Below are 14,401 nucleotides of genomic sequence, written 5' to 3' on the forward strand. Positions count from 1 at the left end.
AATTCTAGCAGTTAGCCTATTTCTTCTTATTTTTGATTCTTTTATTTTCTCTTACTTTCACCTCACTTTCGCACCCAATTTGTATGCAGAAGTGAGAGTTTAATAAAGCCTTTCTGAGAGACCTCGGGAAAGCTTTTAATATATTAGTTATATAACTTAAAACTAGCTACTAAACTACTGTTTTAATCTTTTTTAGATTTATTTTAAATTTATTACAACTTATAATTACATTTGGAAACTTTATTTTTAGTATAATAAATTTATTTTTTAAAAGTTTTATATAAAAGCCGGTTTCATATAGCTTCTGTAAAATATAGTAAATATATTTTTAATACTTAAAATAAATATAGCTGTATATTAGAATATTATTAAAATCTAAAGTATAAAAAATATTCAAATAGGTTTTTAAAGTATTATTAATATAGTACTAAAATAGAGCAGGGGCTTCTATAAGTCTAAATAATATTATTAAAATCTTATAAAATCTTAAATAAATTTTAAAAGTAGTTAGATATTCTTAGTTTTTTTTTAATTTTAATATTATTAAAGATGCTGATAATATTAATCTTTATAAAATATTATATTCTTTTGAAATTATTTAGGATTTTCTTTATAAGTAGTAGTAGGTATTGGTTTTTAATTAATATAGTATTTGAAGTATAAGAGTGTTATGGGATGAACTTAGATTGGTTCTAACCTAAGCATGCCGTACAAACAAGAAGGCATAGTTAGAGAACAGAAAGGTTGCAGAGGTCCGGTAGAAAGATAAAGAGGCTGCAGTCACATACAGCAAGTATTGCAGGTCTGTCCCGTAACAAAGAGTTAATATAAAATTATATTTCTTTTTAAAATTCTTTAAAAATAGTACTAAAAAGGCAACTGGCGACAAGTTAGAATAAATAGACTTTGTTTTAGATTTTTTAAAAGCTAGTTTTTTAAAGTTTATAGTTTATTTTTAGATATTTTATATAAAAGACTAAATAAAAATATTTTTCTATTCTTTAGAATAATAATATAGTTATAGTTCTAGTACAGGAATAGTCTTAGCTTTTTTGAAAAAAATATTTTTAAACTTTTTAAACTTTTTAGGTAGTATAGATTCTTTTATTTTAATAATATTTTTTAATACTTTATTAATCTAATTTATGATAACTATATATAGGGTATTTTTAGTAGGTATATATAATATATACTACTGTAAAAATAAAATAAATATTTTATTTAAAATTCCTAAAGCTATTATATTTTCTGGGTGTGTCTGTATAGATATATTATATAGAATTCTAATCTTCTATAGTATTAAAAATATTATAGTATATTTAGAAGTACTAGCTGGTAAACTGAAGTATATATTTAATCTATTTTATTTAAAAATTATAGATCTTTAAACTAAAAAAGTCTGATAATAATCAGATAAAATATAAGCTGGATAATTAAATTAAATATTTTTTTAATATAGTTATATATTTTTAGAGTTATATAAATATAGTAGGTAATATAGCCTAACTTTTTTTATTAGCTGTTAAAATCTATTATAATTTTATAAATTTTTAAAAAATATAGTAGTAGTTAGTAGGCTTTAGCCTAACTCTTATCTATTACTTTTAATATAAAATATTTAATATTAATTATAGTATATATTAGGACCTTCTAGTTCTGGGGGTTTAATATAATAAAAACAACTATGAAATCAGTTTCTTAAAGTTTTTTTAATAGGAATATTTTTAATTATAGTTTAAGAGATAGTATATATTTATATTAGAATTTAAGTTTATTACTAGCTTAGAGCAGGCTTAACCTTTTTTAACTATTTATTAAAATTAAAAAAATAAAAATACTTTAGCAAAAGCTGGTAATAAAACTAAAATATTTATAAAACTTAAAAATAAATTAATTTATTAGATATAGTTTTAATTAAACAGTAGAAAGGCAAACACTATCTAAAAAATAAATAAATATAAAATTTAAAAAATAAAAATTATATAAATACTATATATAAAATTTTAAAATTAGATTTAAAACAGTTTTTAATATAGTAGTAGTTAGATTTATAACAGAAATATTTATTATAATTATAATAAAAGATTTTAAATAAGAAACCTATTAATATATAATAAATAGATTTATAAAATTATATTTAAATATAATAAATTATTTTTAGTAGTTGTTGTTTTAGGATCTATACTAGTCTTTTAAAGTATATAAAACTAAATTAACTAAAAGTTTTTATATATAGTTTTAAATTTTTATATTAGTAGAATATTAGGTGTAATAGTTTTCTAAATCTTATAAAAAGTAAACTAAAATCAAATAATTATTCTTTAAAAATATATTATTTACTAATATAAATTTAAAATTATAATTAATATTTTACTTAAATATAAATTAAAGTATATTTAAATGTATTTTAGCTTTACAGACAAGCCTCTAAAACTTTATAAAATAATTATAAAAAATTCTCTATCTTTAATATAGATTAAATAGTTTATTTTAAATAGTATATTTTCTATTAGGGTCTTCAAACAAATAATTAAAAAAAATAAAAATATCTCAATAATTAAAAAAAATATTTTCTATTCTTTAGATACAGCTGAATTTAGGTGTAGGATTTTTTTTAAAATAACTAATATGATTTTACAGGTTGCAGGGGTAGTAAAACAGTCTATATTAATTTTTATTTTTATTTTAAATCTAATTATTAAAACAGCAGAGGTTAGTACGGTTATTTGTAAACTTATTAAAATTCAAAATATATTTAAAAAAAAGGCGGAGGCGGAAAATTTAGAATTAATTAATACAATTACTTCTATTAAAGCAGCTACAGATTTTTTAATAATAAAAATAGTTTTTAAAATTTATATTAAAATGTTTACTATAAAAGTAGCAATCTAAATAGCTTTAGCAAGTTTAATTTTAATTTAGTCTTTTTTAAAAAATAATTTTTTAAATAGTAGTAGTTTTAATAATCTACTAGATTATTCTAATTTTTTTCTACTAAACCTAGTTGGAGTAGTAGATAAAAAAAGCTTTTTTTTTATTTTTAACTAATTCTAAACTTTTATAGTATAGGTGTAGATCTGATTATAATAATTAAACTATTTATCCAAATATTTACTAATATACTAGGCAAACTTTTTAGAATTATTTAATATTATTAAAAGTTGTAGGATTACTAATATTTTATTAAGCTGCTATTTCTTAAACAAAAGCTATATAGTATTAAAATACAGGCTGGCTGGGTGGTAAAAATAATAAAACTAGGTAAAAAATCTTAATAACTAGTTTTCTTATCTTTAACTAACTATTAAATTAGACTATTTTTAGATTTATAAATAAGATATAGCTTAAAAAGCTATAAACAGAATCAGAAGCAGATAAAAGATTATAAAGATTATATATTATATAGTAGCTGGTATTTTAGTAAGCAGCTTCTGCTATAGTATATTAGTTAGATATTAAATAAAAACTAAAATAATTACTAGCTGTACTAGTATATTAATAAAAATAAACCTACTAAAAGCAGCTGTAGAAAAAAGGTTATACTACTAATAGTATTTAGTAGTAAAACTAGATTAGTCTAATTCTTTTAAAAATATTTTTAAAGCTGTTTTTTATTTAATATAAATAAGCTAGTAGTAAAGGCAGACTAAGCCGGTAGTTTTATTAATAAAAAAGTTTATATAATTAGATTAGCTATAGAAAGGTCTATTACTAAAAAAATAATTAAATTTAATAGATTCAATACAGGCTGGATATATTATTTTAGCTAGTATATCTATAATTAGCTTTAATTTATAAATTTAGTAACTTTTAAAAGCTTAGCAGCTAAAGTTTTTATAATAGTATTTATTTTAATTTCAGCTTTAATAGCTGCCTTTAATCAAACTATATTAATCGGCTGTTATAATTTATTAAGTATTAATAGTCCTATTTTATTAGCTGGCTTAAAAAAACAGGCCTTTTTCTAATAGGTTTTTTTTAATTTCTTTTTCTATTACTTTAAATAGGTTTAGTAGAAAGTAGGTTAATTTCTACAGTAGAAACAGTATTAATAGATATTTAAAAAATTATAAATCTAACAGTAGTATATATTATAGTTTTTAGTATAATATAAATAGTATATAGAGATACTGCAGCAGTACTAGATATATTTAAAAAAAATAATATTAGCTATATTAAATTATATAATACTAAAAGTTAAACTATTTTATATTTAATATTTATTTTTATAAAAACAGCCGGCTGTAAATTAGCCAATTAGCTATATAAAAATTTAAAAAAATAACTATTAAAAATAATTTAGTTTTTATTTTATAGTTTTTTTAAACTAACTAATATAAAATATAGTAGTCCCGTCCAGCTGCTCTGTATTAATTTTTATAATCTTTTATTTAATCTTTTGTTTAATCAGAATAGTAAAAACTAATTAAGAATACTATAAATAAAAAAATAGTATATTAGTAGTTTATAATTAATATATACTTTTCTTTTTTAAATAAAAGTAGCTAGTATTATATATTATAAATTAGCTGTTTAGTATTATCTAAAATTATAGTATATAAATTAATATTTTTAATATACAGGTGTTTAGCTGTTTAAATTTATATTATTATAATTATATTATTACTTTTTATAAAAGCTGTCTAGACCTGTCTATAAATTATTTTAAAATAATATTTTTATATAAAAAAATTACTGCTTTATTATATTTATATATAAAAAATATTATTATTAGGTACTGCTAGTAGGAAGCCGGTAAATAAATCTAAACTAAAAATAAATAAAATTGTAATAAATATTTTAAAATTTTACTATTTTAGCTTACAGGCCTTTAAAATAGCTGAAAAGATTTTTAAAAAAACAGACTAAATTATTAAAACTATTTAATATAGTATAATAGTTACAGTCTGTATATTTATATATTTATAAATATAAGCTAATTATACAGCCAGCTAATAATCTTATAAACTGTTTAAACTAATAAAACTATATACTAGCTGGTTAGCTTAGCTTTTAAATAATTTATTATATACAATATAACCACCCAGTAGTATATTTAAAAATATTAAAATTAATCAGCATTAGTAAAGGTGTTAAAAAATTATATCTAAATAATAAAAAATATATTTATTCTAAATATAGACCTAGATTAAGTAGAATAATAGAATTAATATATTTAAAAAAAACTAAAAATATTTAACTATAAATAAAATTTATAATAATTAGCTAGAACTATAGTTTTTTACTATTAAACTATCAGCTGCCAGCTGTTTTAGTACTATATAATATTAAAATAATATATTAAAAAACTATATAATAAATATATAGAACAGAGCTGCTGATTAATAAAAACATTATATAATAATTAATAAATAATACTATATATAATTATAATAATATATTAATTATATATATTAGATTAAAAATCTTTAGTAGTTTTTATTACAGTATAACTAGATATATATAGTTTATAGTCTTATAGTTATATAGCAGGCTTATAATTATATAGCTGGCCTATAATTATATAACTAGTATATCATTATATAATAAGTTTATAATTATATAATTAAAAAACTATTTTTTTTATAATTTTACTTACTTTAATAAAAAACTATAGCAGAGGAAGTATATAAAAATTAAGTAAATATATTTAAAAACTACAGTAAAGAAAGTATATAAGGAATTAAATAAGTATATTAAAAAACTATAGTAGAAAAAGTATATAAAAAATTAAGTAAGTATTTTAAAAGACTACAGCAGAAAAAATATATAAAAAATTAAATAAGTATATTAAAAAACTACAGTAGAAAAAGTATATAAGAAATTAAGTAAATATATTAAAAAACTACAGTAGAAAAAGTATGCAAGGAATTAAATAAGTATATTAAAAAACTATAGTAGAAAAAGTATGTAAGGAATTAAGCAAGCACATTAAAAAACTGCAGCAGAGAAAGCGTGCGAGGAATTAAGCAAGCACATCAAAGAACTGCGGCGGAGGAAGCATGCGAGGAATTGAGCGAGCACGTCCTAATAAAATATATTTATAGACTTTATTATATACTTATTAAAAAACTAAAATTATTATACTGTGTTAATTATTATGAATTATTTGATATAAAATAAAATACTTTAATTTTTTATAATATAATAGTAAATACTACCGCTGTTATAATAATATATATAATATATATAAAAATTATATAAATTATTTTAAATAGTTTTTTTTTAAATAAAAGTCTTTAATTTAATTTTAAATTTTAAAAATATTTAATATAAGAATTAGATATTATTAGTAAATTTTTGATTATTTATTATTTTAAAACTAATAGCCAGTCTAAATAAGTTAATACTATATTTAAATAATATCTTTATATTTATATAAATTATTTATAAAATAATAGGAGCTAGTAGCTTCTACTAGCTAAATTTATACTAAATATAATTTATTTAAATATAATTAAAATTATTTTATTTTTATATAAAATTTAAACCAATTTTTATTATAAATACTTTTACTATCTAAATATAGACTAGTTTACTATAAAAATATAGACTATTATTAAATTTACTAAAATAAAAATAGCTATTATTTAAGTATTATATATAAAATAAACTAATTAAAAATATAAACCAGCTAAAAGATTTAAAAAAATTAGAAAATATAGTTAGATATCTATTATATGAAAATCCTAAAACTTAGTAAAAAATTTAACTAAAATAATTTAAAACTATATAGAATTAAAAAAATTATTAATTTATATATATACTAATTAGTTTTACTATTAAATATAAAAATATATTTTATATTTTATATTAGTTTACTAATTTTAGTTAGTAAAACCTTTTTATTAAAATAATACCAGCTGCTGCTGCTGTATATAAAAGTTAAAAAATATAAAAAAAAATTAAAAATTAAAAAATATTTTTAATTTTATATAAAACTATAAAGAATACAGCCGCCTTTATTTAATATATATTATAAAATAGATTAGTTATTTAGACCTTATAATAAAATTAATATAATATTTTAAAAATATTTACTAAATAATTAATAACTTTTACTATTATTTTCTTAGTAAATTATAACTATATTTTAATAAAGCTTAGCTTTAAAAGAGGGGTATACTATTATAGTATAAATTTAATATATTTATTTTATTTATTTAATCTATTTTATTTATTTATTTAATCTATTTTATTTATTTTATTTATTTTATTTTAAAAATCTTACTATTTTTTAATTATTTAATATATAATATATAATTTTTATAATCTTTTATTTACTTTTAATCCTATTTATAGCTTTTTAAGCTATATTTTATTTATAAATCTAAAAATAGCCTAATCTAAATAGCTAGTTAAAAATAAAAAAACCAGTTATTAAGATCTTCCCAGCCAGCTCTGCTATTCCTACTACCCAGCCAGCCTGCACCTTGACAGCAGTCAGGTATAAAAATTTTAATTAACCTGACCTGACCTGGCCGTTAGCCACTCTATGCTTAGCTATTATATAGCTGATATCTTAGGCCTTTTTTTATATATATTCCTTCGCGATATTAACCGCGAAGGTTGGAAGGGCTCGCAAGGCCCTTACAATATTAAAAGGTTACCTATAACATATACTAATTTAAAATACTTTTCCTAGTAATTGTATTTAGTGATTAAATGCTTTTTTTAGATAATTCTAGAAATAAAAATAGAATGATACTATTTGTATTGGCAGTAGTTGGTTTAGGCAGAGATATAAATAGTAGATATTAACTATTTTTTACTAGTCTATGTGCTTAAGTTGCTGTAGGTGAAATGTTGGCGGCGGCAGCGACGGAATCCTTGACAGCCTGTCCTGTGACCAACCATGGGTGCCTGAGGCACTCATGGCCCTGTATATGTACATAGTCCAGAGTGAAGGCCCGCAGGGCCTTTCTCTTCTCTTTTCTCATAAATGGAATTCTTGTACGGTCGAAGTCATCATTGCTTTGTAGCCTAACAGGCAGCCTTGGCGTGCAGTGCGGCTAACAAAAGGCTACCTACATGTAATTTTTAAAGCGCTAGCTTTGCGACTCTATGAGGGCCTGAGCAAGGGTCGCAAATGCTGATTGGCTGGAAAGTCGCCTTTCTTTAAAAAATTTCAGAAATTTCGTGAATAAACTTCAATAACTAAAGAACCTTTGGTTTAAAAAAACATCCTTAATTTCACTCAACAATAATTTTGGAACCTTAACAGAATCTAATATAAAGATTCTGTTAAAATATTTTTATATAAAAATTAAAATTTTAAACTTTGTGCTAGTTTCTCTAAGGAGTTACATTACTTGCCGGGCGCTTGCCCTCCCAGCTGCAGATTCAGGCCGTAGGTCTGAATCAATATATATGTGCTAATAGGAACAATGTTAAAGAATGTGCTCAAGGAGGTGCAAGTACGGGCCCTGCTGGGCCCGCTAAAGGAGTGTCGCGCCAAGGGAGGAACCCGCAGGTCTGGCCCTCGTATATAATTTCTATTTCTAGAAGTATTTAGGCGGTCCGCGGCAGTAGAATACCAATCAGAAATAGTCTGCTTAGCACTCTAGTCCAATACGTCCAAATCCTGGTCCTATTATCACTCTTCTGACATTATCATTGAATCACTTCTTAGCTATCACCACGTATTCTATCCCTTCGGAGAGAATGGGTATATCACGGCTTAAACAGCATCTAGAGCCCTTTCTAGAGGCAGTATGTCTACATGATCGAGTGCATCCGACGCCAGGCGTAACCACTGCGCAACATGTCGTAATAGACGGGCCTAGTCTTGTCTACCATGTTTACTATCGCCTGCTATCGTGGTCTCATCCCGATCTTCGCTACCCCGATATACAACCAACTTGCGATGAAGTGAGCCATGGGGTTATGCTATTCCTCCTTCACCTGACGTCTTTAGGCGTGACGATGTATAGTATGGACGAAACCCTGTTGTGAGATTAATTCAACTAATCACATACCCTGTTAGAGAGAAAGTATGCTTCGACGGTGCTTTGCCTCCATTGAAGCAGTCGACACGCCTTGCTCGCTTGGAGAAGACCAGGAAAAGACTTGAGGCCTTTCGGATAAGCCACTCGGGTTGTCTAAGTACATCTCCTGTCCCAGAAAGGATGACAGTCAACCGGTGGGAAAATGTCTTGCAAAGCAGGACCCTGCCTGCCAATCTCACCCTGGTACCAGAAAACCATTTTATCGTCCCTGCGGTTTATGAAGACCTCCGACAACGTTGGTCCAAGGAGAATATCCTCAAAGCCCTTCCGGTTGATTCATTCTTGCGTATGGCTGCAAACCGTCTCGCAAGTTTGCCCTGGGCTGATGTAACTATCATGGTCCCAGGCGAGGCGGACTCCTACTGTGCCCATTTCGCCAAGGAAAATGATTGTTCGATAATTACAAATGATTCCGACCTGCTCTTGTACGATATAGGCTCATCAGGATCCGTTATCCTTGTCAGTTCCATGAGTTTGGCGCACACATATCCAGACAACTCAATTACAGCCCAGGGCATTTGTCCGAATACAGTCGCGCGCCGGCTGGGATTGGAATCACTGCTACCATTGGCATTTGTGCTACAATCAAATCCGAGGATTGGGATGGGAGAGCTTATTCGGCGATCAAAGATTGTTGACAGGGCACCTGGTCCTGCCCCAGGCTATCCTCAGTTTTCGAAGGAGTACCAGACCTCTCCGGGCATCCTTGTTGATAATATAGGAAAGCGATATCCCCAGTCACTCGATACCAGGGTCTCAGAAATGGTCGCTCAGTATCTTTTCCCAGGGACCTATTCACACGACGCTTCGCTGAGTATGTATCTCGTGATGCTCACTGAGGATCCGAAGCGGCAGTGTGCTTGGTTGCAAGGACGTGTGATCAGGGTCATAGGCTATTCTCTTTTTAATCTAACACAACCGATAGATAAAAGGCATAAGTACATTATTGAGCACATCAGGCGAGGTGGAAGAGTTACATGCGACATGATAGCCTTGGAGAACCAATCTTCACTATCAGCAGAAATTCAATCCTTGCTCGACCAGCTTGATGTCGTCCAGGCGAAGACTGGTATTGAGGTTGACTGCCCGGTCTTTTGGAGGACCTTTGCCCTCTATACTATATTTGGACTGCAGACGACGACTAAAACTCCAAACCTCGATCAGCTAAAGCGGCTTTTGGCCCATGGGTCTATGAGCAATAATTTGGACTGGGACGATGTTCACGTGCTAGCCCAGATCCAATCCGTTCTATATTCGTTGAGGATCCTTAAGCAATTGCTTGGGATATCAGAGTTCTCTGACAGACAGACGACTCAAGTATCTGCCTTTTTGGCCCATTTACCACCGCTACATGTTTTGATGAGATCAGTACATGAGATGAAGAAAGAGTTAGCGATCTTCCCTGCTAAGGATGCCATTAATCAAGCCATACTGTTATGGGATGAAAGCGGCGACGACCATGGAAGGAGAGAAAGACCGTGCGTGTCCGCCGGTGGTACACAAACCCTGAAATCCGGGGATCCAAGGTCAACTTACCACAAACCGACGGCAACAAGTCGCACGTGGCCGGTACGGCCTCAGAATATCTTCGAGCTTCTCTCACACCAATGAACGTCTTTCACTTATTGTTTGATCTCGATTTCTACTGTCTTGTGTATTCGGCTAAGATGCGGAGCCCAATAAAAGTCATTCAAAGGATGAAAGAAACACAGTATATAAAGTTCATCCGTTATGCCTGGGCTCTGGTAATGAATGTTTACAACTTAACGGGCCGACCTCAAGAATCCTACCACTCCCCGACAGTATCCCACTAGCTCGGCCAACCGCTGGGCCTCACGCCGTTGTGCCTGGCTCCATGCAAGGAGAGCATTCTTCAGAGGGTCATCATTGTCGTCGCCGTCAAGAACAGAACATGCCGCCACAGAATCTGCATGGACTCTCAAAAAGACAGCCATCCAAGCATTAACAAGCTCAAAATCTCTCCTCTGATGAAGCCGGGATGAAAGTGCTATGACGAAGTCTGACAATTCGGAGCCATTGGCCTGCCTTTGGGGTTCCAATGACCTGATTTGAAGATCCGCTTTCGCTGGAGGCAGTGACTTGAGGTATTCAATGAAAGGATTAAAGTCATTCGAAACATGGCCGGACTGCAGGAGATTGGTAAACTTGGAGCTTGTGATACCGCTTTCACCGATACGCTGCATCTTTGCGATCCTTGAGCGTTCAACGATAGCTATTCCCGGGGAGCCGGTGGGCTCAGTTCCCGCTGTGCTTGAGTCGGAGTAATGGCTCGGAAGGAAGAAAGGGGCCTTGGAGGGGGCTTTAGGGGGTTCCTTTGGTCTGTTTCGCTCCTGTAAAATAGTAAGTCAGAAGGGTCCAAGCAACTTCAGAAGCAAGAAACAATAACTTCCTGGGTACTATAGTAGGAGATCCGGTGAGGAGTACCTTGACGAGATTCAGGTGAAGGAACGTTTGCCACTTGCTCTTAGGAATGACACTCAGCGTGACCATGTTTTCACTGAGCTGGTCAATGGTAGGTAATGGGCCATCTACTTCATCTTCCACATTCTGTTCGGAAAATGCGGCTTCGATGACGCCTGATGCGTATTCAACGGTAGACGCAGGAATGCCAACACTGCTTATTTTGCGATCGTCCACATTCTGTGTGGAGATGGGTACAAACAAGCTTCTGTTAGACCAAAGACTTATCCCCAAGCCATCTGCGTGCGCAGTTGCCAGAAATTCACCTGTTGAAGACATAGCAACCGAGGTACAAGTGCTGGAAACACGGAAAACATCGATAAGGTGTCCTGTTGGCAAGTCCCAAACCCGGATTGTAGAGTCCATTGATGCAGCAATGATCCAGCGTCCGTCATTGGAAAATGAGAAATCGTTTATTTGGCCGATACAACCCCAGAACTCTCGAATTACCTTCCTAGTTTCCACGTCAACAACGCGGATGGAAAGATCGTCACAGCCAAGCGCAACGAGCTCGCTTGTGCGGCTATAGCGGAGTCCGTTGATTGATGTCATAGGATACCAGTCAAGCTCATCGACCAATGATCCAGAAACAAGATCCCAGAACTGTACAGACGTTAACTGTGGCAAGTTGATGTACAGGAATCCATGTCCCAACGTACCTTAACTTTTCCATCGAGACCACAGCTCACAACATTTCGGTTCAAACTATCAATCATCAGGCCAGTGACTGCCTTTAAATGCTTCGAAAAGCTGTCAGGTCGCTTAAATGAACTCGTACGCCTATCTTTTCCATTGCCCCGTGAGTCTCGAACCGGAGGAAAGCTTTGCCGGTGAGCGCCAGACTGTAAGTTGAACATGTCTATGCTGCCCCCCGCAGAACCTATTATTGCAAAAGTTCCGCACTGTGACATAGCGACACTCTGGCGCATGTGTTAGCGAATATCAGCCAGCGATACGAACCTGAATCAAGCTTACTTTGACTTCAGTGCCATCACCGGTTTCTAATGTCCAGCGCCCAGCTCTCTTTTTGCCCCAAAACCATGTCCGGGCATATTTGTCTCCACGGTGGCCAGTGACTATACTTTCCCAGCCAGTCTTGCTAGAATCGTCTGTCCTCGTTACCGTCGGATTGGCCCAAACAGGACCTGATGTTGTTGTCCCCATCCCACCATCTCGATTTAGCGAGCAGGCGATACAAGTGATCTCTGATGCTTTGAATCCATTTTCGGATAGGCCATGAACATTCATGGTCGCATTTGAGGCGGTCTTTTTCTTCAATTTGTGTTCAATAGCACCTTGAGAGATCTCCGTGTTCTGGCTATCCTTGCGCGCACTGAAGCCCCACAAGCTTCGGTCTTTGCTTGCACTTAACAACCACTTACCTCCAAGTTCCGATCCATCAGATGCAGCAGGGAGGAATTCAACAGCGGTGACCGGGGCTGAGTGCCCACTCCGGGAGTGAAGAAGTCTAGGAGTGTTTGAGAAGGGATTTTGATCAAAGATCCACGTTTTCAGGGAGTTATCGCCTCCGGATGAAATCATAACAGGTTGACCATCCAAGAACTGGACATGACTCACACCAGAGCTTGTATCGTCATTGGAAACCCCATGTGCCTGGCGAAGAACACCAGATACTCTGCCACCGTTGTTCAAATCCCACATAGTGATATCGCCACTATCCACACAGGCCGTTGCCATGACACCTGATACTCTGCCATCTTCGCCCGCACCCAACCCGTCTGTTCGGAAGGTAAGAGATGTAATTTCCGGTGAGCGTGATATATTGCTTCGTAAAGATAGCACCACTTCACCTGTTTGCACATCACAAACAGAAATTGGCCCATTCTTGTACGCAATTGCAATCAGAGACAGGACAGGACTTGCTTGTAGAGCAGTTACAGCCCCAGCGGAAGAGGACGCTGGCACTATCGAGTGAATCAACTTTCCTGACTTGACATTCCAGATATCAACCTTTCCATCACACCTTCCAACGAATATCTTATTCAGATACGTTGGCATATTGCAGATCTGACCGGTATAAACCTGCTCTATCGATGACTCCTTTGTCTGTTGCGGGAAGAGCGTTGTATAATGCTCGTACGATGCGTTTTTCCATACTGATATACTTTTGCCGCAGCTGCCGACTACCCATGATCCAAAGACCAACAGCCGGTCAATAGGCTCAGTGACCTCGGGTGGCAGCTCCAACGATGCAATTTTTTTGCCACGCTTGAAGACCCATATGCCCCCTGGAGATCCAGGTCGGAGGCTTCCCCATGCCGCAAAAACCCTGTCTTGCCAGGCGAACGTTGCCGTTATGATGTCTGGAGTCTGAGGCCGGCTCACAAAGACCAGGCTAAGTCCGCGCTGTAAATCGTAGGTTTGCAAGCTGCGCCCGACAGACGTAGTGATCTGATATGTCGATTTACCCAATCGGATAAAAGTAAATGGAATCTTTGTCGTTACAAGTCCTAGTGTCTGCGTGTACATTAGCGCTGATAATCTTCGACAGAGAGGCAAATTCTTTGCGAAAGCATGCCAGCACAATCGATGTCATACCCGGTATGGTGAAAATATTTTGGAACCAAGTGATTGTACCGGTTGCCGACCTTGCAAACTATCTCTTCGCTTCTGCCTCTTCGCGGATGGTAGATCAAAGCTGTCATCGTTAGTTGACGACATGGTGCCAAGTGCCCGAAAGAAAAATCATGTGTGTTCTGCCGCAGTCGACCTGATTTTCATGAACTCATGATAAAACCTTCGTCGGATCTAATCAATTTCCAACGGAATTACAATATATCCGCGCCAATCTTTTCCGTAGTCACGTGTGTGGCTGTCTTGCCCTCAGACAAGGTAAGGCGCATGTAATTAAATTACTATTTAATACCTACTCTATGGAGCCGTGCCCCAGA

General features: G+C 31.8%; 2 protein-coding genes across 2 annotated transcripts; one reads left to right on the forward strand and one right to left on the reverse strand.

The window, feature by feature from the left end:
• Positions 1-8,664: 8,664 nt before the first annotated feature.
• Positions 8,665-10,993, forward strand: BO82DRAFT_421167 (PIN and XPG domain-containing protein; the record flags this gene model as incomplete). Its single annotated transcript, XM_025640152.1, has 2 exons — positions 8,665-8,927; positions 8,987-10,993. The coding sequence occupies 2 exons, from the start codon at positions 8,665-8,667 to the stop codon at positions 10,617-10,619; spliced, it is 1,896 nt and encodes a 631-aa protein (XP_025488883.1). The 3' UTR covers positions 10,620-10,993.
• BO82DRAFT_357049 (rRNA-processing protein UTP21) lies at positions 10,643-14,240 on the reverse strand. Its single transcript, XM_025635904.1, has 5 exons — positions 14,049-14,240; positions 12,465-13,967; positions 12,149-12,409; positions 11,454-12,092; positions 10,643-11,359 (listed from the first exon to the last, which is right to left on the reverse strand). The coding sequence occupies exons 1-5, from the start codon at positions 14,169-14,171 to the stop codon at positions 10,772-10,774; spliced, it is 3,114 nt and encodes a 1,037-aa protein (XP_025488884.1). The 5' UTR covers positions 14,172-14,240; the 3' UTR covers positions 10,643-10,771.
• Positions 14,241-14,401: the final 161 nt, after the last annotated feature.

This window comes from Aspergillus uvarum (assembly GCF_003184745.1).
Source record: "Aspergillus uvarum CBS 121591 unplaced genomic scaffold BO82scaffold_53, whole genome shotgun sequence".
Lineage (NCBI taxonomy): Eukaryota > Fungi > Ascomycota > Eurotiomycetes > Eurotiales > Aspergillaceae > Aspergillus > Aspergillus uvarum.

What these genes read in the sequence shown, in the direction of transcription:
- BO82DRAFT_357049 (XM_025635904.1), bottom strand. Translation starts at nt 14,171, where the DNA reads ATGTCGTCAACTAACGATGACAGCTTTGATCTACCATCCGCGAAGAGG. An exon ending in AAATATTTTCACCATACCGG is followed by an intron (nt 13,968 to 14,048) that starts GTATGACATCGA and finishes ATGTACACGCAG; the next exon opens with ACACTAGGACTTGTAACGAC. An exon ending in GTGATGGCACTGAAGTCAAA is followed by an intron (nt 12,410 to 12,464) that starts GTAAGCTTGATT and finishes CACATGCGCCAG; the next exon opens with AGTGTCGCTATGTCACAGTG.